This window comes from Staurois parvus, unplaced genomic scaffold (assembly GCF_062004578.1).
Source record: "Staurois parvus isolate SC_StPar_1 unplaced genomic scaffold, SC_StPar_1.0 ptg001054l, whole genome shotgun sequence".
NCBI lineage: Eukaryota > Metazoa > Chordata > Amphibia > Anura > Ranidae > Staurois > Staurois parvus.
In genome coordinates this window covers 183,002-209,679 of record NW_028318850.1, presented here as the reverse complement: position 1 = coordinate 209,679, position 26,678 = coordinate 183,002, and the positions used below count along the sequence as shown (strand labels likewise).

The following is a 26,678-nucleotide window of genomic DNA, read 5'->3' as shown; positions in this document are numbered from 1 at the left end:
TCCAATGCTGCATCTGTCCCCCATCGGGTGAGAACTCAGCGATCACGACTGTGAATTAACCTAGTGGAGCACAATAAACCTGTCAAATGTGAACAACAGAGATACGTTTATGAGGAAGATAGACTGATCTCATGCTATGCCTGCAGTTTTTACAAAGTAACTGAATTCAGCTTTAATATTTTAGAGCAGGTGATTCCCACAGCCCACTACAAGATTTTATCTGGCATGCAGCTAGGGTCAGTGGTGTATCCTCACACAGGGTGAACGTCAGCAGAGGTTGCCTATGGCCTCTTCTGATGGAAGGGAGGACTTTGATGTAATGGTGAACTCTGTTATGATCTGATACGGATTATTTTGTTTTGGTTCTTGAATATTTGTAAAATTTACAATGGGGCCCTTCTACTCAAAAAGTTTGGAGACCCCTGTTCTAGAGTGTGGTCATGGACTGCCTACATAGGCAGCATGTGAGAAAAATCACCAAATGCTTCCTGTTGTTTTTTTTTCCCTCTAATGATCTACATCAACAACATTTATACTCACTGCATATAAGATTTATTTACAGCAATTTATGGGCAGTATATTTATTACAAGATGTTTAGCATACATGTCATAACAAATACACAAAAATTGTTAAAACGGGTTAAAAAATAGTTTACATTTTTTTTTTCCTTAAACATAAACTACTGAAGCAGAAAATCTGTTTCTTTACAAAGTACATAAAAAACAAAAAACGACTTCATATACAAAAGAAGGAAAGAACATGTGTAAAGTGTCAGTTTCACCTACGCCAATTGTGATACAAAAAACTTCACACGTGCCTTCATTTTGGGGGTAATAGAAAAAAAATCCAGTTGGCAGAATATTGTAAAGAAACTTATTTTGGCACTGAAGAGGACAAAGACAACTCATTAGTAAAAAAAAACAAAAAAAGAAAAAAAACAAAAAAAGAAAATAAAAAAAAAAAACTTGTGGTCATAAGTTAATACAATTGGCTTGGTCAGTATAGTGCTAAAACCTGCTATGGCAAGAAAGTGGGTGGAGATGCGGAAAATTGATAATAAATTTACACACACAGCTTGGTCCGAGACATAAGATACAAAAAATTATTTATATACAGTACAAACTTTGTCATAGAAGATAAACATATTAACAGTTCAAACTCGAATTACTCCAGTCAAGTGATATTACAAGTGGTCATATAAGTATTTTTACTTTTTTTTTTTTTTTTGGACACAAAAAAACAAAAACAAATAAAAGAAACAAAAAAATTAAATAAAAACATAGATTTTGTTACAGAGGAATTAATTAGGAATGTCCAAATTTTTTTTTGGCAAAAACTATGTACATATTGGATTTCAATTGATCCTTCCTTTCCGTCCTTCATGAATTTAAGTGCATGTGCTTGCATTAAATCGTGTAGTGCATTTTCAATGACTATACAACGAGGAGCAGACGGCGCCCCCCCCTCTCCCCCCCGCCATTGGCGGTTAGCAGTTAGGTCCCCACCTACTGATCCTTCCTATACTATCCTGCAGGTGTGTGACTCTATCTGATGTGACAAGTATACTATTAGAAAATGAAAAAACAAAAAGCACCACACCGCACTGACACTACGGACTGATTGAGGCTAGTTGTTGAGCTACTTTAAAAAACAAAACAAAAATAACAACAAAACAAAAACTGTACAGTGTTCTGTAAACTTCTCAGTCTGACTACATCAGACCTACTTCTTCTCCTGCCCAAAAATCGACTTCAAGTCCCCATTGACCCTATCGTAGTAAACATATTGGGAATGTATTAACAAGCTGCATAATACTTTATTTGGAGGCTTAAAGTCTACACAATTCCGCTACGTTCTATAGTGTAAGGCATGGAAGAAAAAAAATAAGTTTTGTAACTAGTGGTAAGTCAACTGTCTTGGTTCCTTATGTTGGCCCAGGTGTTTGAATAGTCAGCTATGTCAAAGGTTGCCTGCTTCCATGGGAGACCCAGATCCAGGGCTACGGATAGGGGAGCACAGGGAGTACTCAGGTCAGCATATGGGGGGAGCCAGGCCTGGGCCCATCATAGCATTCTTTCTGGTATGGCCTTGCAAGGGTTCAACTGACAGAGAGACAGCATGGATGCATGCGTAGAGCTAAATTTCTCCTCAGTGTAACTGGCATTGGGGACCGCGCTGGCCTTTTTGTACTTCTGCCGGTAGCCTCCCATTGCAGGTATGGACTGCTACCTTACTGGCAAGACTGCAGTGTCAGTTCAGTAATGGATATATTCAGATGCACCCAGTGTCCAGAGTGATACCACATTCGATTGAAAGGTTACAATCTTTTACTGAAGATCATGGATAAACAAGTTGAGTCAACACGTTTTGGGGAAATTAGGAGCTTAAAAGGCATGTCCACCTTTCTAAGCAACGCCGTCACGGCACCAGTTAATGCCACATCTGTTCTCACAAGAATCTCAGGTACCTCTGCATAGTCTACCCACCTCCCTGCACACGTACCAAAAGCCCTGAAGAAGGGGGAGCCAGTTCTCCTGAAACGCGTTGGCTCAACTTGTTTATCCATTATCTTCAATAAAAGATTGTAACCTTTCCATCAAATGTGGTAGGACACTGAGCGTGCCATTCTCTCCACACAAATTCCTCAGTTTATTGTCAATTTCAACGGATGGAGGCTCCTTGACTCTTCTAATCTGCAGAGCCCTTCTAACTTAACCGTTCTCAACCTTTATACCTCAGAGGAACATCTGAAATATTTTCAGTTCTCAGGGAACCCCTGGTAAGATCAGTTCGTCAGGGGCCATTGGGAAAATGCCTCTTACATTAGTGGTGGTATATGGGAAGAATGCTCCCCTTACAGAGGTGGCCAGAATGACTCCCTTGCCGTCATGCCGCTGGCTCTGCCAAGTGGTGTTGGACCTGGAATTGTGCAGTCAGCATCAGATTGGAGGTCAGTTAGCCACAGCTCAAGGAACCCCTAGTCACCCCTAGGGTTCCATGGAAGCCTGGTTGAGAATGGCTGTTCAAACTGAAGCTGCTTGACTGCCATCTCTATAGCTATGTATGCCAAGAGCATACTTCAGAGCCCACTGTGTAATGTGTAGGTGTGAGATAATGAGGTGGTGATGGTGGGATGGAGTCCTGTCAGGTAAACTGAATGGGGCCCTAGAAAGATCTACAAGAACTTGCTGTAGAAGACCCTTGGCACCAAAAAAAAAATTGTGAACCTTTCCCACAGGACAAACCGAATACTTCAAACCCCTGTACCAACATGAAGGATCAAGACTGGAAACACATTAATTTCAATATTGATGATTCCACATCCTTCTCTAAAGATAAAGGAGTTCTTAGAAAGTGGAAATACCTTTTAAGCTCCCAAAGTGTGACCTTCACCTGTAACAAATTAATAATACTTGCGGAGTACCCCTGTGCGGCAGTAAGCTGCCTTGCCGCTACAAGAGAGGAGGAATTCTCCAAACCATCTCATGAGGAGGAACTTCTAAGAGCCCCGTAACGTTCTGGAGCTGTTGGCTACCTGAAAGGAAGGGGTCCTTCAAAAATGCACAATACGAAAAATAAAAACTCCTTCTTATAATAAGAGGAGATATGGCTAGCGCTATCCCAGAGACAACGGTCTATGCGGCATCCTACGCGTCCGATATACAGCTCTGGATCTTGTCCATCCACTGCTGGGCACTTTGTGCGTCCTGAGCACAGAAACTGTACACCCGCTTGCTGGTTTTTACCTGCAGTAAAAAATTAAGAGGATAATCAGCTACATCATACAAGGTGACCAAAAGCGCATGTTTTCCAGAAGAGAATGTTTTCCAGGTAGCTTAAATTTTTTTAAATTCTTTTTATTTAAAGGCATGCAACAGATACCAAGCAAAATGCTGACTTCATACAACGTATTGGGTGTTCATTCTGAGTATGTTTCTAAGACGTCAGGTTGAGGGTACAGCAAAGTGTACAAAATAATAAGAGAACTGTTATAATTTTAGATTTGCTTAGATTAGTATCCTGCTAAGGGAAGGCATCTTCCAGGTATCTTTAAATAAAAAAATGTATAATTAAAACTAAAGTTGAATTTGCTTATTTTTTGTCTTCTCTGGCTCCTCCTTTCCTCCATCAATAACATGCTAATAAAAATTATTAAGTAAAATCTTTCTGTTTTTTAATACAAACCTTGTATTTGATCCAGTGACATCATCACTGAGACTTTGGGCTTCTCTAAGCAATGCAGGCAGATCATTGCTGGTGAGGGTGGAGGGCAGGGTCCTGTACATAGCTTCCTGAAAATGGCACATCACCCTACCTCAGTACTCCTCTCTAAAGCCCTCAGCCCTGATGCAAGGAGTGGGGTGGCTCTTGGGAGAACGTATGCGAACATCAAAATGTCTCAATGCAGATTGGTGGATGTCAGCCTGGAGAAGTGGGAGAGCCTGGGCAGGGTGTTCCAACATTTGCAAGCGGCCCATCCTAGGTTTTGAGCATAAGCGCTGTGGAGCCTCCAAGACTGAGAAAACTGAAATCCAATGAATGCAGGGGGTGAGCCACAAAGGCTAGGGAGAAGAGAACTAGATAATAATGGACGTCCTGCAGCCAGGAAATGAGGCGGGGCTCTTGCTTCAGCTTCTTCTTGTAAGAAGCCAACATTAAAGCAGAGTTTCACCCAAAAGGAGAAGTTCCGCTTTAATGCTTTGTAACTCGCTCCCCATTAAGGATTGGCACCTTTGGGGAGCGGGTACCCGAATTTGACAGGTACCCACTCCCACTTCTGCTGCGATCGCCTAGGCTATTGGAAGCGGAAGTTGTCCTCCCTTCCACCCTCCCCGTAGTCTTCTGGGACATGTGACAGGTCCCAGAAGACTACGGGGCCATTCACAAAGCTCAGCGCTCCTTGCACATGCTCATTGGGCAGCTGACTGTGAAGCCGCAAGCTGTCACAGCCGGGTGCCCACACTATAGATGTCGGCACCGGGGAGAGAAGACGGCTGGTGAAATCAGCCGTGGTGAGGAAACCGCTGGACCGAGGGACAGGTGAGTGGCTGTATTTTAAAAGTCAGCAGCTACAGGTTTTGTAGCTCCTGACTTTTTCTTTCAGATGGAACTCTGCTTTAAGTAATTTCAGTACAGGAAGGATCCCATACAATTGTGTAAGGCTGGGGGTCACTTTTATACATCGACTCCATTATTGAGACATCCTTCAAGTGACATCTTCTGATCAACAAGTCACATGCGCGTTGTTTACTTGTGTAACGGAGGTTTTGCAACACACAACCACCCCCGAAAATACAATCTACCGTTTATTTTTAGCGAGACGATGTCCCAAAGAACCTGCCCTTGTCTGTACATAGCTATCACATGACATGGCTCAGGCACAAACTGTCCTGGGACCCCAATTCCCGCAAAACCTGGCTCTACCATTCCTGATACACAATATAAATCTGACAGATCGCATGTGTACTGTACTGGTTTCTATAGACACGGCTCTATTTCTGCCTTCTCCCGAGCGGTCGGTGATGTCATGACTTGGAATTCTTTGGGGCCCCACCCTACAATTCTACGGATCCCAGATGGCATCTGGAAAGAAGCCCCGAGATGCGAGCATCCTGCAGGAATGTATTGTTTCACTTCTCTATCTGCTTCCAATTACATGACGAGATTTCTTCACATTTCTCCCATCCCCAATGACAAGCTGAAAACATGCACGGCCGGCGTCTGATTGGTGATAAATTGGCGATTGCCTAAACACAACAGACGCATCTGATCAGTGCACAACAATGTTAAAGGAGTGTATCTATGAAACTTAAACCTGAAGGGGACACAGGTGACCTGCACAGGGGTTCCGTTTTTCAGCCAGGTACTGCACCAGGACACACCACCGCTTAAAACGGCTTTGTTGTCTTGTGTTCCTGGGAACACCAAGTGCTGGTCCAGGTGAACGTGCAGGTTAAGTGCTCCTCAACCCAGGGTAGGCTTCATGATGTCTCTGAGACAGATAAGGTGGCAGTGTTGCATGGACCACATGCCAGAAAAGGCATGAATAAAGCAGTCTTGCTACATTTGCACATTTTGAATGATCCCTGGGCAGAATCAGCAGGTCATTAACCACTTGCCGTCCTCCTTACAGCAGATTCACTGCTACAGGGCAGACATTCTGTGCAAAATCACGTACATAAAAGTGATTTGGCACTGCCTCCATTCTTATAGACCTGGCTAGGGCCCCATTCAGTTTACCTGACAGGACTCCATCCCACCATCACCACCTCATTATCCCACACCTACACATTACGCTGTGGGCTCTGAAGCATGCTCTTTATAGCAGATTCACTGCTACAGGGCAGACATTCTGTGCAAAATCACATATATAAAAGTGATTTGGCACTGCCTCCGTAGGAGGGCACTCAAGACGCTTCTGCTGTGACTGGACACAGCAGAAGCCAATCAACAGGTGCCGGCCAATGGATGAGCACTTGCACCCGTTGATCAATGAGGAGACTGTTGTGAACACAGTTCTGCCTAGGGATAAAATCTAGCAGATTGCCTAGTAAAAACACCTAACACAGTACACAAATACACTGGTTAGGCACACAGTTAACCCTATGATCGAGACCATAAAGAGGTTGTCTGTAAAAGTTCTCATTTATCCAAGTCATGGAATATCTAATATTATATGGTCACATTCAACTGGACTTGTTTCGTAATGTTGAAGATGTTTTGTAGCTTCTCCATGATACCCCAAAGGAAGGAAGATACCCCAGCATTCATTTCCACACAGTTAACACCAACACCTTATTCCGACCACCATGAAATGTGTTGAGATGATGATTGTCCAATAAGATGGATGGGATAATGTAACTAGAACAGGGCAGGTTCTACAACTTTCACACCTCACATCCTATTCTTGGACAAGCAACATCCACACCAGCCTTTCTCAACCTTTTCAACGCAGAGGAACCCTTGAAATAACTTTCTGGTGTCAGGGAACCCCTACTCAAAATTGCTATATATGCAAGTCTTGATACCTTAGTGTGTTTGTCAGTGGGAAGAATGTTTCTTACACTTGTGGACATTGGGAAGAATTACTCCCTTACATAGAGCTAAAAAGATCAATGATGTCAGTGGGAATCCTAACCGAAAGGCAGAAATTGCCACTTCTCAATAACTCCTAGCAACTACAGGCCTCATGAGACTTATCTGGGGATCTAGATCCATTTTTGGCCTTTTTAGCCACCTAAGTGGCTCTGCTGTTCAATTAAGGTGATTCCTGTGTGAGGCAATCACTTCTGGGGGGCTGGTTTGCCTCCCCTTTTCTTGAGCCTTCCTTTCATCTAGCCCTGGTGCATCGAGGTGTTAATGGTGAGCACATCAGGAGATCATTTTCTGTTCTTTTATGGCGAGTTAAATTACAAAAAACTGAATGAATGTCTCTTGGCCATCCTTTCCCTTCTGCATACCCCTGAAGAAAGACTTTTGCTCTGAAATGCGTTGAATCTGTTCAGCTGAAGCTTACTCGCCCTTCGCTTTCTCCTGGTTCACAGGAAAGGGCGATTATTAATTCTCAGCCCACAGCAAGTTTATAGGCATTTTTTGCCATTTTCTTCGATGATTTTAATATTTGTTTTATATGTCAAATTATGATGCTTCACTACAAGTTTGTAATAAAATTATTTACATGTTTATATTATTCATTTTGAGTTGCCTTAAAAGTCCCAGTACAAACTGTTGGGGAACATATCTTTGGGTACATAGCCTTTGGGATGTTGGCAACTAGAGAATGAACCCTGTGCTGGATCCACATACTAGCAACCACTGGAGGAACCCTTGGCTTCCATGGAAGCGTGGTTGGGAAACCCTGATCTACACATTACAAAGTGACTGGATGAACGTACGGGGCCAACTGTGTGGATTTAAATGTTGGAGGCTCTTCCTGATACTCCTTGGAACTGAAGAAGTGGCTTAGAGAAGATACATTAAGTTGTCAACCTTACAGAACGAATCCAGTTCTACTAACTCCTACTAACCATACCATGAACACTGAGTTTCCTTTAAAACAACTGAGCCTGTTTCTAGGTAATATCGGTTGTGATGTCATCGGAATTTCCTCAAACTAAGCAAATTCCCCAAAAATTTGTGCTAATCTGATTCATTGCCGCATTTCGATTCCTAAGAACCTAAACCATGGGAGCTTCGTGCTTCTTCCATTCCCTCATCCAGATCGAGTTACCATCCTTCGGAAAACACATGTGACATGATTTATAAAGGGTTGCAATATGCAGCATCCCCGCGCAGCAAATCCTCAGCTCCAGACGCCCACATGGCGATCGCCATCTGACTTTACATCAAACCGCCGATTGTGCAATTAGGAGATTTATAGAGCGATTAAAGCAGAACTCCGGGATCAAGCCCGCTTTCCCCTTATAGTTCCCTCTGCCAATGCGCATCAAAAACACCATAAGATTATTCCATTTCATCTCTTACTTTCTTTAACTAGTTGCCGACCGCAGATAGCCGAATGACGGCTTCACTGCGGCTGGCCAGTTCTGGGTGGACGTCATATGACGTCCCCCCAGAACGCGCTCTCCTGCGCGCCCCAGGGGGCGCGCACCCGGCGATCTCCGTGATCGCTGTGTCCTACGGACACAGGTGATCACGTGATGTGGTAAAAGGCCGATCCCAGCGGCCTTTTACCACCTGATCAGCGGTGTCCAATGACACGCTGATCACAGGGAAATGCAAGTGCCGGTTCTCGGCTGCACTTTCCTCACGCTGTCAGATCGTGAGGAAAGTACTGCCGAGAACCGGCAGTTGTCACAGCGGGGATCGGCACCGATCATCAGGACACTGATGATCAGTGCCCTGATGATCGGTGCCCAGCAGTGCCACCCGCAAGTTCCGCCCACCTGTGCCCAGCAGTGCGCCCACTAGCTCTGCCCACCTGTGCCCAGCAGATCACCCACCTGTGCCCAGCAGTGCACCCACCTGTGCCACTCTGCAGTGTCACACACCTGTGCCCAGAAGTGCCACCTACCTGTGCCCAGAAGTGCCACCGACCTGTGCCCGCCCACCCACCTGTGCCCACCAGTGCCACCCACCTGTGCCCACCCACCTGTGCCCACCCACCAGTGCTGCCCACCAGTGCCACCCACCAGTGCAGCCCAGCAGTGCTGCCAGTCAGTGCCACCAGTCAGTGCCCAGGGGTTGTGCCAGTCAGTGCCGCCAGTCAGTGCCCAGCAGTGATGTCAGTCAGTGCCGTCTATCAGTACCCATCATCAGTGTCACCTATCAGTGCCGCCTATCAGTGCTGCATATTAGTGCCGCCTATCCGTGACACCTCATTAGTGCTGTCTATCAGTGCCGCCTATCCGTGCCACCTCATTAGTACTGCCTATCAGTGCCCTTTAGTGCTGCCTATCAGTGCCCATCAGTGCTGCCTCGTCAACGCACATCAGTGAAGGAGAAAAAATACCTGTTTGAAAAATTTTATAATAGAAACAAAGAAAAATTTTTTTTTTTTTCAAATTTTTTGCACTTTTTTTATTTATAGCGCAAAAAGTAAAGCGCCCAGTGGCAATTAAATACCACCAAAAGAAAGGTCTATTTGTGAGAAAAAAATGATCAAAATTTCATATGGGTACAATGTTGCATGACCGCGCAATTGTCAATCAAAGTGCGGTAGCGCTGAAAGCTGAAAATTGGCCTGGTAAGGAAGGGGGTATAAGTGCCTGGTAGGCAAGTGGTTAAAGTCCCCATTTACCTTTCATGTGATTCAGAAAGGCACTGCAAGCCCCATCCAATGTGCTTATTATGGAACTATAGTTCCCAGGATTCATTGGGAATGTTATGATGTTGCAGGCTGACAATGTTGTGTGATCCAGAACATTTATTTGTATAACTGCCATTGAATGCCTGTGGTGGGTCACGACCGCATCCATCTCCTGTGTGAAAACTACTCAGAGGAGGAACTGAGCCTGTAATTCCAGCCTAAACCCGTCTTAAAACTGTCCCTTCCCCCTCCTAACACCTGTGCTGGCTAACCTGTGTAATAAAGAGGTATATACGTACAGTTGAGGAGAAGCGCGAGCACCCAATAATGGCAGGGAAGTCTGGGAGTGGTGACATCACCCACAGGCTCCCATGTCCCAGCCATTGTCAAGTACTCCCTCCTCTCCCCTGCAGCTGCCACCACTGACTGACATAGAGGATCCGGATCATGTGACCAGACTGGAGCTGGCTGAAAATAGGTAAGTGTATACCAGCACAGGTGTTGGGAGGGGAAAGGGGACATTTTTAAGCCTGGAGTTCTACTTTAAGATATCAGAAGCTAGTTCTGTGCCAGTCAGCAGCATCACCTAACGAATGGGACCTAGAAGTGTGTGAGCATGTCAGGTACAGGGTTAGTTGCATTCCCATCACAAGGAAATTATATTATAAAGCTGGAATTGAATGAAACAGACCTATCATCAGATGTATTTTGTTCACATTAAAGTGGAGCTCCACCCAAAAGGGGAAGTTCCGCTTTAAGGCCTCGTTCCCTGCTAAGGATCGGCACCTTTAGGGAGCGGGTACCCAATTTAGCCAGGTCCCGGCTCCCACTTCCGCTGCAACTGTTTAGGCCAGGGGTCTCCAGGGCCAGTGAGAATAGAAAGAGTTCTGGTCCCAGCATCAGAGAGAATAAACATGGCCTCATGGCTGATGGGCAGTACGAGGAATAGTGTCCCATCATTGGTATCAGTGGGAGGAATAGTGCCCCATCATTGGTGTCAGTGGGAGGAATAATGCCCCATCATTGGTGTCAGTGGGAGGAGAGGAATAATGCCCCATCATTGGTATCAGTGGGAGGAATAGTGCCCCAACATTGGTATCGGTGGGAGGAATAGTGCCCCGTCATTGGTATCAGTGGGAGGAATAGTGCCCCATCATTGGTATCAGTGGGAGGAATAGTGCCCCATCATTGGTATTAGTGGGAAGAGTAGTGCCCCATCATTGGTATCAGTGGGAGGAGTAGTGCCCCATCATTGGTATCAGAAGGAGGAATAGTGCCCCATCATTGGTATCGGTGGGAGGAATAGTGCCCCATCATTGGTATTAGTGGGAGGAGTAGTGCCCCATCATTGGTATCAGTAGAAGTAGTGCCCCATCATTGGTATCAGTGGGAGGAGCAGTGCCCCATCATTGGTATCAGTAGGAGGAATAGTGCCCCATCATTGGTGTCAGTGGGAGGAATAGTGTCCCATCATTGGTGTCAGTGGGAGGAATAGTGTCCCATCATTGGTGTCAGTGGGAGGAGTAGTGCCCCATCATTGGTATCAGTGGGAGGAGCAGTGCCCCATCATTGGTATCAGTGGGAGGAGCAGTGCCCCATCATTGGTATCAGTGGGAGGAGCAGTGCCCCATCATTGGTATCAGTAGGAGGAATAGTGCCCCATCATTGGTGTCAGTGGGAGGAATAGTGTCCCATCATTGGTGTCAGTGGGAGGAATAGTGCCCCATCATTGGTATCAGTGGGAGGAATAGTGCCCCATCATTGGTATCAGTGGGAGGAATAGTGCCCCATCATTGGTATCAGTAGGAGGAATAGTGCCCCATCATTGGTATCAGTGGGAGGAATAGTGCCCCATCATTGGTATCAGTGGGAGGAATAGTGCCCCATCATTGGTGTCAGTGGGAGGAATAGTGCCCTATCATTGGTATCAGTGGGATAAGTAGTGCAGTAAGAGCTGTGACAATGTGGAATAGACTCCCTCAAGAGTTGGTTGTGGCCACCTCAGTGGATTGCTGTAGGAAAGTCCTGGATCCTTTCTTGGATACACAGAATATAACTGGATATAATATTTATAGGTAAAGGTGATCCAGGGAATATCCGATTGCCTCTCGGGGGATCAGGAAGGAATTTTTTCCCCTGCAGGAGCAAATTGGATCGCGCTTTGCTGGGTTTTTTGCCTTCCTCTGGATCAACTGTGAATGTAGGATTATAACTTTTTTTTTTCTGTGGTTGAACTGGATGGACTTTTGTCTGTTTTCAGCCAGACTAACTATGTAACTATGTGTGCAAAAAAAAAAATGCAAAATCGGCTGCGGCAGTAAAAGGGTTGATCTGGTCAAATGCCTTTTAACAAAACCCTATTCTATATACTGTAGGTGTGTACAAGGAGGATAAAAGCTGTGATAACACTCACATCAAAGAAAGCCTTCTCATTGGCGTGTTTTGGCACTCCTATTGTTGGCGCTGCAGGAACAACGGTCTCAACGTCGGCAAGGTCAATGTGCCCCTTACAGCTCGTGTCCTCGCCGGAGTCGTAATACCGGAGCTGGACCACAGACAGGAAAGAACAGAGTTAGGGATTTCATCATCGTAATTCAACTTTATATCTTTACCTACATCGCAGACCAATAGAGAATTATTAACCGCTTGCCTGCCGCCCTACAGCAGAAATACTGCTACAGGGTGGCAGGGCTGCGCCAAATTGTTGGGATAAAGGTTTCCCATGAATAAATAAAAGCTGATCATTGTAAGTACCCCTGTCAGTGTTAAATGGTTGTTCTCATCTCTGAAAAAGTGATACATCTGAAAGAGAGCTTGTTCTTCTGAAAAACAACAGACTTACTGGCTGGATTGTCAGATGAAAATTAAAGAAAGCAACCCTAAAAAAGGAAACAAATCTAAGAACTGGTAAGCTGCAATATAATTGAATGAGGGCAGCACAGTGGCTAAACGGTTAGCATTTCCACCTGGCAATACTGGGGTCGTTGGTTCAAATCCTAGCCACAGCACCACCTGCCTAAAGTTTGCATGTTCTCCCTGTGCCTGCGTGGGTTTCTTCTGGGTACTCCGGTTTCCTCCCAAAGACATGCTGGTAGGTGAATTGGCTCCTGTCTACATTGCCCCTAGTATATGTCATGTTTCACATGACTGTCATATGCCTTTAAGTGTTCTCTGTATTTTGTCTCTGCTCCTCCCTTTCCTTTGGTTTAGTTTAGTTAATGCTGTATAGATAGCCCACCCTTTTCCCAGCAAGGCATTGCAGCTTGTAGCCTCAAGTCATGAAGCAGATCACATTATGATTTTTTGACCTATCCAATGTTCATTGTTGTAAGATTTTCTCAGTTTATGGAATAAACTTCACAAGATCTACAAGATGTTTTCTGGATCAAGTCACTGCCTGTGATATTCAACTAAGATTGAAGTTCTCGCTATCTCATCACAACTGAGTGTTACAGAGATCACACTTTCAATGCTTAGATTGGACACACAGAACAGTATGTATGAATGTGAGTTAGGGACCTTAGATTGTACACCCCTTGAGGGTTAGGGACTGATGTGAATGTACAATATATATGTAAAGCGTGGAGTACATTGATGGGGCTATATAAGTACCTGAAATAAATAAATAATACATAATAAAGATATGAAAAGGCTGACAGGGTCAAGTAGGCAGTCAGAAAGCACACGCTTCCTGCTCCATATTTTATTTTTCAGGAGTCAGTCTGTCCAGGGTGTCTCCCAGAGGGGCCCCATGCCACCCACCCCCCTCCTTTTCCTTCTCCTAAGGGTGCCACGGACCTACCTGATGCTTGGTGACATCGAGGACAAACCAGCGCGGTTTCCAGCCCTTCAGCAGAGCACCCCTCTTATACAAAACCCCTTCAAATGACCTACAGAAAAAGACAACAACAGTGATTGGATCAGCTGCACATTGGCTCAACTAGCAAAATCATTTCCTCAAAGTAGGCAATACCCGTACAAAGCAGGAATTCACACTGCAAGCCTGATTGCCACATGCAGCTAGTGTGTGCCTATTCAGATTAAAGATGAACTACAGATCACCACAGCAGATACATCATAAATTGTTTTTTTTTGTGACTTTTGAAGGAATATACAAGTGATCTACAGGCTGCTTTTTTTTATAGATAGTTGTCTGGAGGCTCTGAGGTTTACCTGTTCTCCTCGTTCTTGGAGGTAAAATGATTGTACAGTGTAGCTGATCTCCGATCCACCCCATTGGAGGGCGAGGACGTCATGTGCTGCTCCTCCCCTATGCCGCTATCTGGGAGATGGATCATGGATGTCTTCTGATAAGACTGCAGGTTGGGGGACATCAAGTTGGACGTTTTCCTCTAGAATTCAATAAAAGAAAGGAAATATATCAATATCTTCTCATTTTCACTTAAAGCAGGGCTCGGCAACCTCAGTGCTCCTGCTGATGTGGGACTACAAGTCCCATGAGACATTGCAAGGATGCGACGGCCAAAGGCATGACTTCCAGGGGCAGGGGCATGATGGGATTTGTAGTTTCACCATAGCTGGAGTGCCAAGGTTGGCTACCTCTGTATTAAAATGTGTGTCATGTCCAAAAAAAACATATTTAGTTTCTTTACGGGGTTACCCTGTGCTTTCCACATAAGGGTCAAAGTTCAAGGGGGAATCAGAAATCCAACACACCTGGAAATGTCCGATTCTGAAGAGAAGCAGGAGAACAAAGTATTCTTTTCCATTTATGTATTTTTTTTCTGTGTTGTGTTGAACTGTATCAGATTATTATTGTTCTCTAGTATTATTATTGTTCTCTTTAGATGGTAAGCTCCATGAGCCGGGCCCTCCTATTCCTTCTGTACTGAACTGTATTGTTGCTGTATTGTCTCCCGTTATATTGTAAAGCGCTGAGCAAACTGTTGGCGCTATATAAATCCTGTATAATAATAATAATAGTATGATGACATCTAGTGGCAGTGTTTAGGCCACTACAACTTGTTTACTCAGGTGAAGTGGAATCTCCCTCTGTACTCCCCTCCTGTTTAGTGCTAGTTAGTTTATTCCCAGCTTCTCCCAGGATCTGTCAGGGCTCCGGGGTGTGACCAGAGGTATGTGACTGACGCAGGGAAACGCAGGCTTCAGATAAGTTATAAACAATATAATTTATTCAAGACTAACAATACAAACATAAACGCAGTGCAATACTAAAACATAACACAGTGCAAACAAACCAAACCACCCACAGATAATACATACAATGCAAGCGTCGTCAGGCAGGCCGGGTCAATAACAAAACGGGCAGGTAGGAACAGGAGGAGCAGGCAGAGAGTAGTCAGGTCACGAGCAGGGTACAGCAACTAACAGGCAGGTAGGTACAGGGGGGTCAGGCAGAGAATGGTCGGGGTCACAAGCCAGGGATCAGAACAGGAGAAGTCAGCAGAGGTCAGAATCAAGCCGGGTCAGCAACAAGACAGGAACAGGATGCAGGAACAAGATACAGGGCCCAGGAAAAACACACACCAAGGCAGAGTCTGCAGGTCTGGCCATCCCTTAAATACCCCAGCATAAGCAGTTTCAGGTGTTTTGGCTGGCTGCAAGGTTGAGTCTCTGATTGCTGGGAGCACCCGCTGGCCAGCCCTGGTACTGCAGCCCACAATGCAGGTGAGTCCCACCAATGCTGGCCAGTCCATTCCTGACAGGATCCCTGACTTCCCTTAAACAGGGCTTAAGAAAGTCTATCAGAGGAATTAACTAAGCAAGCTTGTGCTTGCACAACTCCTCAATTCCCCCATTATCATTTTAACACTTCAAAACATCCTCTGTGCTACAATTATCCGACACAAAATTGCACTGAATTGAAACATCTGTGTCTTCCTGAAGAGTTAAGCTTCCTGTGGATGGTGCCAAGTCAGCAAGTGACCACGCTGTCCAGACAGACTGGGTCTATGGAGGCATGTCAGTGCATAAAGTGGCTTTTGAAACAGAACACTGAGATACTTGGAGCCCTTTTGGGTATGGTAAAAACATGCAACCTCCTTTCATGACGCAGTGTTCAGGACTCAGTGGCCAATCACAAAGGCCAAACAGTGCTGCACAAGGAAGGAAAAGAAGTAGTTCCCTCAGAGTGTAAGCTCTGGCACATGGGCAGCACAGTGGCTAAATGGTTATCCATTGCGCCTGGCAGTACGCGGGTCGTTGGTTTGAATCCCAACCACGGCACCACCTGCCTGGAAGTTTGCATGTTCTCCCTGTGCCTGCGCTTGTTACCTCCGGTTTTCTCCCATGCTCCGAAGACATGCTGGTAGGTGAATTGGCTCTTCTCTAAATTGTCCCTAGTATGTGTATGTATGAATGTGAGTTAGGGACCTTAGATTGTACGCTCCTTGAGGGTTAGGGACTGATATGAATGTACAATATATATGTAAAGTGCTGTGTACATTGATGGCGCTATATAAGTACCTGAAATAAATAATAAAGTAACTCCAACAAGGAGATTACGCAGGACTTTGGCTCTGCTGGAACTACAGGATGCTCGCCTAAGCAATGCATTACCCCTGGTTCTGTGTGGGTGGTGTGGCTGCGGATCCGCACAAAAATCCGGGCAGCCGCACCACCCGCACAGAGGAAGGCGGACCCACAGGTGGATGCCATTAATTCTAAAGGCACGCCGCCAGCACTGGAAAACACAACCGTACTGTGTACCGAGGTTCTCATGCGGGTTGCGTTTTCCCAAGAAGTACAGGGACTTCTTCCCTGCGTGTCACGGGCGTCCATTCAAATGAATGGGCTCTGGTGTCTGTGGAAAACGCAGACCGCAGGAACGCGGAGATATGAACCTAGTCTCAGCTAGTGGAAAGGTGAGCTTTCAAGAGAACCTGTCACTCACTCTAAATGGTCAAAGTGACAGAGACTCTTAAATAGAACAGCAGGCTACCTGGTGGTGATGCCACCCATAGGCTCCTTCATCACATCCGTTGTCGGTGCTCCCTCCTTTCCCCTGCAGCTTCTATTCTACTTTAGGGAGCGAGCTATAAAATGCAATCGTAGAGTGGTTCTAGAGGCTGGGCATTTTTTACTTTAATGTACAATAGACGCACACAGCACGCCTTGGAAGCAAGCCTGCAGGTGCGCCACCATAGGAAGCCACTTCTTATGGTGGCACACTGAGAAGAGGAGGAGCTTAGAGTGCCGGCGGGGGACCCGAGAAGAAGAGGTTTGGGGTTACTCTCTGCAGTACCATTGCACAGGTAGGTATAACATGTTTGCTTTAAGTTACAAAAAAATAAAGTGTTACTAAACGCCGGACCCCGCATTCACTATATCCGCTCTCCCCGGACCCCGCATTCACTATATCCGCTCTCCCCGGACCCCGCATTCACTATATCCGCTCTCCCCGGACCCCGCATTCACTATATCCGGTCTCCCCGGACCTCGCATTCACTATATCTGGTCTCCCTGGACCTCGCATTCACTATATCCGGTCTCCCCGGACCCCGCATTCACTATATCCGCTCTCCCCGGACCCCGCATTCACTATATCCGCTCTCCCCGGACCCCGCATTCACTATATCCGCTCTCCCCGGACCCCGCATTCACTATATCCGCTCTCCCCGGACCCCGCATTCACTATATCCGCTCTCCCCGGACCCCGCATTCACTATATCCGCTCTCCCCGGACCCCGCATTCACTATATCCGCTCTCCCCGGACCCCGCATTCACTATATCCGCTCTCCCCGGACCCCGCATTCACTATATCCGCTCTCCCCGGACCCCGCATTCACTATATCCGCTCTCCCCGGACCCCGCATTCACTATATCCGCTCTCCCCGGACCCCGCATTCACTATATCCGCTCTCCCCGGACCCCGCATTCACTATATCCGCTCTCCCCGGACCCCGCATTCACTATATCCGCTCTCCCCGGACCCCGCATTCACTATATCCGGTCTCCCTGGACCTCGCATTCACTATATCCGCTCTCCCTGGACCCCGCATTCACTATATCCGCTCTCCCCGGACCCCGCATTCACTATATCCGCTCTCCCCGGACCCCGCATTCACTATATCCGCTCTCCCCGGACCCCGCATTCACTATATCCGCTCTCCCCAGACCCTACATTCACTATATCCGCTCTCCCCGGACCCTGCATTCACTATATCCGCTCTCCCCAGACCCTACATTCACTATATTCGCTCTCCCCGGACCCTGCATTCACTATATCCGCTCTCCCCAGACCCTACATTCACTATATCCGCTCTCCCCGGACCCTGCATTCACTATATCCGCTCTCCCCGGACCCTGCATTCACTATATCCACTCTCCCCGGACCCCGCATTCACTATATCCGCTCTCCCCAGACCCTACATTCACTATATCCGCTCTCCCCGGACCCTGCATTCACTATATCCGCTCTCCCCGGACCCTGCATTCACTATATCCACTCTCCACGGACCCCGCATTCACTATATCCGCTCTCCCCGGACCCCGCATTCACTATATCTGGTCTCCCCAGACCCTGCATTCACTATATCTGGTCTCCCCAGACCCTGCATTCACTAAATCCGCTCTCCCAGGACCCTGCATTCACTATATCTGCTCTCCCCGGACCCCGCATTCACTATATCTGGTCTCCCCGGACCCTGCATTCATTATATCTGGTCTCCCCGGACCCTGCATCACTATATCCGCTCTCCCCGGACCCTGCATCACTATATCCGCTCTCCCCGGACCCTGCATTCACTACATCTGCTCTCCCACAGTACATGGAAACACATTTTAGTAAATATAGACTGCTAAATACCTTTTCTCACTAACAGTTAGAGCAGTCTTGTGACTTCTATCAGTGTCCAGCAGAGCGCTGGTTACAGCTTGTAGGAGGAGTTTTCATTCTCCCCTGACTGTCCTATGAGGCTGGCCCTCTGTCTGGACAGTGCCGATTGGCCCTGTGCTGATCACATGCACCCTCCCAAGAAAAAAAACACTCTAGCAAAACACACCAAACTGAGCACGTGCAGCTTGCACCCAAGGCTCTGTTCTATCAGCAGATGGATTGAGGGATGGTAGAAAAATGGGAGGATCAGAGAAGACAGGATCAAACAGCCTTTTTATACAAATCAGCGGATTAACCCCTTAGGTTCCACAGTGAGTATAACAAGCATGCTTTACTGCATCTACAGACTGATTGTACTGTTGTGGGTTTAGTAACACTTTAAGTTTTGCAATCGCTTTATTATTAATTATGAAGAATAAGCCACGATATCATTCATAGGTGAACGTACATATAATATATATATATATATTTTTTTTAATGGTTGAACTGGATGGACTTTTGTCTTTTTTCAGCCAGACTAACTATGTAATCAGTATATGGCCCCTTGGCATTACTTTGTTAGAACTATGAGCACTGGAATTCCCTATACTCCAATGTAAAATGTAGATGGACGCATCTGTATTGATTTGCAACTGTTGCACCAGGGTGTGCCCCATCCTGTCTCTGAGGAAGAGGTACAACCTCGACGCGTCAGCCACCAGCTATCTAGAGGTCTACAGTTCCCCACCAGACCACCTTCAGGGGTTTATGGACCACATTGCATCCTTTTATGACATGCTTTCCATTTGATTTTTCAGTATTTTACGATTTATAAATCAATCTAATTTTTAAAGGTAATGCACTCGGCCCGTGCGCCCTCTTTTTTGTTTCCTATATACAGTTCTCTGTGGATTTCCCTGGTCCGTTGAGGGCAGCAAGGCTTGCATTCCTTTCCTACTCATGTGGGGATATTGTGGAGTCCACTGTCCAGCGCAGGAGCTCAGGCATTCGGTTGCCCCATCCTGGACTGGATACAACACCCTATAAAGGCTTCTTTTGTTGGATAATAGAAATGTACATACTGTATCTAACAGAGCACTAAGTGTAATTTCTGCCTGCTGCTTCGTTCCTCTGCGATCAGCATGAATCCTTTCTGACAAGTTTTCCTGACACCAAGAAAAAAGTGGTGACAGGGGAGGGACATCCAGCAGATTGAAAAGAGAAAAACAGCGCCTTTAAGTGTAAGCTCAATGTGTCCTTACTGAGACCTTACCTAATGCGGACACAAATGTTGTTTAGACTCGGGAAGTGTGCGACTCTGTGCTGTTTTATTACATAACCAAAGAAAAAGAAAATGTGGATGACCGGCCAAGTTTTCATTCGGAGGACCACAATGACATCTAAGTGTCTCAGGACAATACAGTACAGGAACCGCCCGGCACTCACAATCTCCGTCTTGGCGTCCTCCTTCATTTTCACCTTCGTCTTCTCCCACAGAAGCTGCCACCGCTCTGAACTCTGATTCAAGGCGCTCTCCAGTCTCTCGATTTCCTGAAATTAGAACACATTGTCCTGAACAAAATGCATCAGATACCTGACCCTCCCCGCCCCCGATAAAAAAAGAAAATAGATTCTTTATGGATTTTCCTTCTTGAGGAACCTTTAGATGACACCAGTAATGAGCTGAGCCAAGATTAACATTCGAGCCTTACGAAGGAACGGCCTCCAGTGAGGAAGGACGCCTGATCAGGGCAGTGCAACAACACGGACTTAACCCGACCTAGTGTTCCATCGTCAAGATGGGAACGCGATTTAAAGTGGTTGTAAACCTCGAATATGAAATATGAACAAAGAATATCCCTTTATAGTGCATACTTGTCTCAGTCCAGAGCACCAAGTGTCATTTCTGTCTGCTGCTTCGTTCCTCTGTGATCAGCATGAATCACTTCTGACACGTTTTCCTGACACCAAGAGAAAAATGGTGACAGGGGAGGGACCTCCAGCAGATTGAAAAGAGAAAACCGGCGCCTTTAAGTGTGGGCTTTTATGTAAATTAAATAGCGAATAAGTTAGGCAACTCAAATGGTAAAAGACATAACAGGCTCATCATAAGTCCTCCTGCACACGGCACGTTTTTACAGCGGCCGTTTTTGGCTTTTGACCTTTTCTCTACAGCCAGTAAACCCCCCAGCATGTTATCCTATGTGTCCATGCACACACAGACTGGAATCAACGTTTTTGTGGCTGGAAAAAAACCCAAAACTAGTTTCTAGGTGTTGTTTAGCTGTAAGAACGGTCGAACGCTGAAAAACGCGGCAAAACGTGGTAAATCAGCGTTTTTGGATTTTTTTTTACCAAAAAAAAAGAGATATTAAAAACGGGGCATTTTAATAACGCTGGTAACATTAGCTGTGTAAAGTCACGTTAAAAAGTTTTTCAGCATTTTTGTATTGGCGTTTTTTCACGCTTGCAGTTTTTAGGGTTTTATTTGACCAAAAAAATGTTTTTTTTCAATCAAATAAAACTCTAAAAACCGCAAACTAATACAAAAATGCTGAAAAACTCAAATTTTTAATGTGACTTTACACAGTTGTTACCAGCGTTATTAAAGCGCCCCGTGTGCATGAAGCCTAAGGCCAAGGGTGACGGGACCGCCATTCCACAAGGGGTAGACACTGTGGGTGTGTGTCTCTGGCATGGACGGAGGAAGCTGACTGGCAACTCTGCCGCTCCGAGCCGATTAATCGAACGCACCATGGACCGCAAGCGCCTGGCGCTGTGACGTCATCGGGGGTGTGCAACACGGTTCTGAGCATGTGCAAAATTCGTGATGGGCAGGCGTGCTCCTTTCTCAAGCTCTACCTCCAGCAGATTGACAGCTTCAGCTCTGTTCCTGTGTGCTGTGTGTGTGTGCTCTCCAGATCCTCTGCCATCAGCATGAGGCACTTCTGACAGGTTTTCCTGACACCAATAGAAAAATGGTGACAGGGGAGGGACCTCCAGTAGATTGACAGCCTCAGCTCTGTTCCTGTGTGCTGTGTGTGTGCTCTCCAGATCCTCTGCCATCAGCATGAGGCACTTCTGACAGGTTTTCCTGACACCAAGAGAAAAATGGTGACAGAGGAGGGACCTCCAGTAGATTGACAGCCTCAGCTCTGTTCCTGTGTTAAGAAGGGGTGTGTCCCTTCCCTCCAATCAGCTCTCAGAGCTCTCCTCACTGAGCTCTCCAGAGTGTAACTTTGGCTCCCTGCGCCCTTCATTCTGTACTCTCAGACAGGCTTTAAAAAAGTCAGCACTTTGAATGGGTGTAGAGAAGAGAACTACAGATAAAAAGGTACAACTTATGTAAGAGGATGTGCTTCATCTCTGTGTATCACCTGAGACCAGTCACTGAACTGAGGATATGTAAAGATTTACAACCACTTTAAGGGTCTTCTTGAGATACAGATGAGAAGGAAGGAGCGAGAAGGCTCATTTGGCATTGCAAGTGGTGGAAAATCACCAGGACTGGATGTGAAATGAAAGTATTTAGAGTACGAATCTGTGGATGGGTGTTGGGAAAGCCAATTCCTAAATGCGGTCATCATAAAACTCTCTGCCAGCTGAGGCTTGGCTATCGTGCGAGGGTCCACAAGTGGCAGTAACATGATGCAACCTCCAATCTCCAGCCAACTACAGAGAAGCCGCCTGCTCTATGGATTTGGCGATGGGCAGCGTTCCGGTTTTGTCATTATTTACTAAGCCCGAGCAGTAAACGGCATCTTGTTTTATGGCGATTGGGACTCCACATGGAGCTGCAATTAAACTGTCACTTTGGAAGAACGCTTAAAATTTCAGTAACATTTCTTTTACGACCCCGCAGAGTCTTTAGTTATTTGAGGTCACCAACTCCGATCTCAATGAAAAAAGCAGCACTGAGCACAAATACATTCGTCATAGTTTGTATATCCGGAGCAGATACCGTAGGACACACAAAAGTACATTTTACATCAGAATTCAGCGAGATTTCCCACAAAAGGTCAAGTACTTCCTAAAATGTTTAACATTTTATGAATTAAAAAAAGATAACTGAATACATTTTGGCCAAGATTTATGATGAAATATTATTTATTTGCAAAATTTTATAAGAAAAACACTCTTTTTCAAAATTTTTGGAGTCTTTCATTTACATTGCAAAAAAAAAATAAAAATCCCAGTGATGAATAAATACCACCAAAATAAAGCTTTATCTGTCTCACAAAAATGCAAAAAAATTCATATGGGTACAATGTTGCATGACCGCGCAATTGTCATTCAAAGTGTGACAGCGCTGAAAGCTGAAAATTGGCCTGGACTGGAAGGGGGTGAAAGTGTCCGGACTGGAAGGGGGGGAAAGTGTCCGGACTGGAAGGGGGGGGAAAGTGTCCGGACTGGAAGGGGGGGGAAAGTGTCCGGACTGGAAGGGGGGGGAAAGTGTCCGGACTGGAAGGGGGGGGGAAGTGTCCGGACTGGAAGGGGGGGGAAAGTGTCCGGACTGGAAGGGGGGGGAAAGTGTCCGGACTGGAAGGGGGTGAAAGTGTCCGGACTGGAAGTGGGTGAAAGTGTCCGGACTGGAAGTGGGTGAAAGTGTCCGGACTGGAAGGGGGTGAAAGTGTCCGGACTGGAAGGGGGTGAAAGTGTCCGGACTGGAAGGGGGTGAAAGTGTCCGGACTGGAAGGGGGTGAAAGTGTCCGGACTGGAAGGGGGTGAAAGTGTCCGGACTGGAAGGGGGGGGGGAAAGTGTCCGGACAGGAAGGGGCTGAAAGCGTCCGGACTGGAAGGGGGGGAAAGTGTCCGGACAGGAAGGGGCTGAAAGCGTCCGGACTGGAAGCGGTTAAGTAAAAAAGTTAAACTGATCATGTTTTCAAAACTTGCAATTGTGTAGTTAAGATCATGTCTGGTTTGTGCTGGAGACCGCGCTGGACTGCCTGGATCAGTCACTAGTCATGATTGGGAGGGTGACTGCGTGGGCAATGACAAAGAAATCCCTTCCAGCAGATCATGCCAGATAGTGGTGGTGGACCCTCTTGGAGACATGGACCCCTATGAGGAGTAAGCCCTGTAGTCAGTGGTGTATTTAGGTTTTGTGCTGCACTAGGCAACACAAAAATCGGCCATCTTCCACTTACTATCCCCCCCCCCCCCCCCCGACATGAGAGCCTGACATCGACCAACACCACAGCCCCCCTGGCTGAGAGAGCCTTCCACTAAAATTTGCCAAAAGCCACGCCCCCAACCATACACTCACCACTACCCCCCCTCCACAGCTCCGGACATCCCTGGGAACGAGAGTCAGGCTCTGCATACACCATCAAGCAGCCCATAGTCCCTCTCAGATCCCACCTGGTCCCCATGCCACATGTGTCCCTTCTTCCGGGGGGCACCGCTGCTCCCCCCACCCCACTGAAAAATGCCACCCTAGGTAAATGTGTTGATTGCCTCATGGTAAATATTACCCTGCCTGTAGGGGATGAATCGTATTACAGGTCCCACGTCCTGCTGGTTTCTGGGTGCTGAAATAATTCACCTCTCAGTGACGCCAGAGACCTCTTACAGCTGGGAACTTCTGGCACTGAAGTAATTAATAGTATGGGCTGAGACTGTGAAGGATTCACACTGTCCCCTCGGCCGTTCATAAAACTCCTAGTATTTGTCTTCTGTACTACAACGCGTTCTGTGAATGGGCAGGCAAGATCCCGTCATTCATCCGCCCTCATCCATTTACAAAACATCTTGCATTCTGGGCAAAGAATACTAGTAGGTTTGTGAAATGACGAGGGGAGAGTAAGGGGAGGGTGAGCAGCACAAGTTCTTTACAGTCGCACTCTGGAACCTTCCAGCTGTAGGGGGTCTCTGGCATACCTGAGAATTGGATTGTTACAGTAACCAGATGGCAGCAGAATGTGGGATACACATCATTATTACACTGGTGCTGTATGCACCCAAATTATTATTTATTTATTCCACTAAACTTTAGCTTTAAATTGTATCTAAACTTCAAAAGTAGCTTATGATTGGCTGGGATGAGTTTAGTTAAAGTGGTTGTAAACCTCAGACATGAAATGTGAACAAAGCATATCCCTCTATAGTGTGTACTTGTCTCTATCCAGAGCACAAAGTGTCATGCAACTCCAGATCCTCTGCTATCAGCATGAGATACTTCTGACAATGTTCCCTGACACCCAGAGAAAAATGGTGACAGGGGAGGGACTTCCAGTAGATTGACAGCCTCGGCTCTGCTCCTGTGAGCTGTGTTAAGGAGGGGTGTGTCCCTTCCCTCCAATTGGCTTTCAGAACTCTCCTCACTGAGCCCTGCAAAGTGTAAGGTTAGCTGTCCATCCTCTCTTTTTCTGAACTCCCAGACAAATTTTAATGTTTCTGCACTTTGAACAGTGTAGAGAAGACTGCAAATAAACAGGTACAACTTATGTACGAGGATTTGTTTGTGTATCACCAGAGGCCAGTCACCTCACTGGGTATATGTAAGGGCTTACAGCCACTTTAAAGCGGACTTCCACCCAAAAGGGGAAGTTCTGCTTTAAAGATTGGTCCCCCGCTCCCCATTAAGGATTGGCACATTTGGGGAGCGAGTACCTGAATTTGACAGGTACCCGCTCCCACTTCCGCTGCGATTGCCTAAGCGATCAGAAGCAGAAGTTGTCCTTCTAACCTCCCCCCCAAAGTCTTGTCTTGGGACACGTGACAGGTCCCAGAAGACAACAGGGCCATTCAGAAAGCACACCGCTACTCGCTCATGAGCAGTGGGCAGTGAGCAGCTTGCAGCTTCACAGCCGGGTGCCCACCCCGAAGATGCTGGCACCTGGAATACAGGATGGCCGGTGAAACGGGCTGCGGCGGGGGTAACACGGGATCGTGGGACAGGTAAGTGGCTGTTTTTTAAAAGTCAGCAGCTACAGTTTTTCCTCAGTGAGTGGGACTCCGCTTTAACGTGGCATCGGGATCTGTATGTCTCCTACCTGCAGACTGCCCTCCGCTGTGAACAATACAAGCAGAACTCTCAAAGCTCAAATACAAGTCACCTATATCTTCTCAACAACAGAGTGACAATGCCATTGCCCGTCCAACCTACATTCATAAGATGCGTTACGGCATCCGGCTGTACTCTGCTGACGTCATCGTAACACGGCCAGACCACCTTCCTTTTTCCTTGCTGAGATGTTTCATCAACTTGCTCCTCGGGGGCGTGTAATCGAGAAGGGGATGCCTTCCAATCGTAGGACGGTCCCGATGCCAACGTTTCCTCGGTGTAGTACTCCCACTTTCTCAGGGTAGAGATGTTGGCACTTGGTTTTAACGCCTGGAATGGGAAAGGGGAAATCCAGCTAACAAGCAAAATATACATTTCTATTGACATTTCAGCCCGACGTAATGCAAACAATCTTGTGGCCCAACCGTTGCTGAATGTATGGTGAGACGGGTGACAACACAGCACACAGGCTGCAGCTCCACAGGCTGTGTGTCTCTACCAGGCTTGCTCCCTGGACTAGTATAGATCACTGTCCTGTCTGTAATATGAACCCCGAGCTCACTACCTCTTGTAAGTTCATCTAAGCAGCCCCCCAACTGTGTTCATCAGTTTACTGTGCAGACACCCTCCTTTAAAGCGGAGTTCCACCCAAAAGGGGAAGTTCTGCTTTAAAGATTGGTCCCCGCTCCCCATTAAGGAATTGGCACCTTTGGGGAGCGGGGAGGGGAACGGGTACCCGAATTTGACAGGTACCCACTTCTGCTGCGATCGCCTAGGCCAGGGGTAGGTAACCTGCGACTCTCTAGCTGTTGTGGAACTACATTTCCCATGAGACATTGCAAAATTGACAGTTACAGCTATGACTATGACTTGCAGAGGCATGATGGAACTTGTAGTCCTGCAACAGCTGGAAAGCCGCAGGTTTCCTACCCCTGGTCTAGGTGATCGGAAACGGAAGTTGTCCTCCTACCCTCCCTCCCCGTAGTCTTCTGGGACATGTGACAGTTCCCAGAAGACTACGGGGCCATTCATGAAGTGCAGCGCTACTCGCGCATGCGCAGTGGGCACCCGGCTGTGAAGCCACAAGCTGTCACAGCCGGGTGC

The 26,678-nt window shown here is 46.7% G+C and overlaps 1 protein-coding gene across 1 annotated transcript in view; it reads right to left on the bottom strand.

Moving 5' to 3' along the window:
- Positions 1 to 529: 529 nt before the first annotated feature.
- LOC149440755 (myotubularin-related protein 13) overlaps positions 530 to 26,678 on the bottom strand; it is a gene marked incomplete at its 5' end in the record, with an annotated part of 208,535 nt that continues 182,386 nt past the window's right edge. The window contains 6 exons of the mRNA XM_089658165.1: positions 530 to 3,747; positions 12,184 to 12,315; positions 13,573 to 13,660; positions 13,944 to 14,122; positions 20,015 to 20,119; positions 25,677 to 25,904. Of these exons, the coding sequence (XP_089514291.1) occupies positions 3,649 to 3,747; positions 12,184 to 12,315; positions 13,573 to 13,660; positions 13,944 to 14,122; positions 20,015 to 20,119; positions 25,677 to 25,904 (831 nt within the window). The remainder of the gene's footprint in view (positions 3,748 to 12,183; positions 12,316 to 13,572; positions 13,661 to 13,943; positions 14,123 to 20,014; positions 20,120 to 25,676; positions 25,905 to 26,678) is intronic.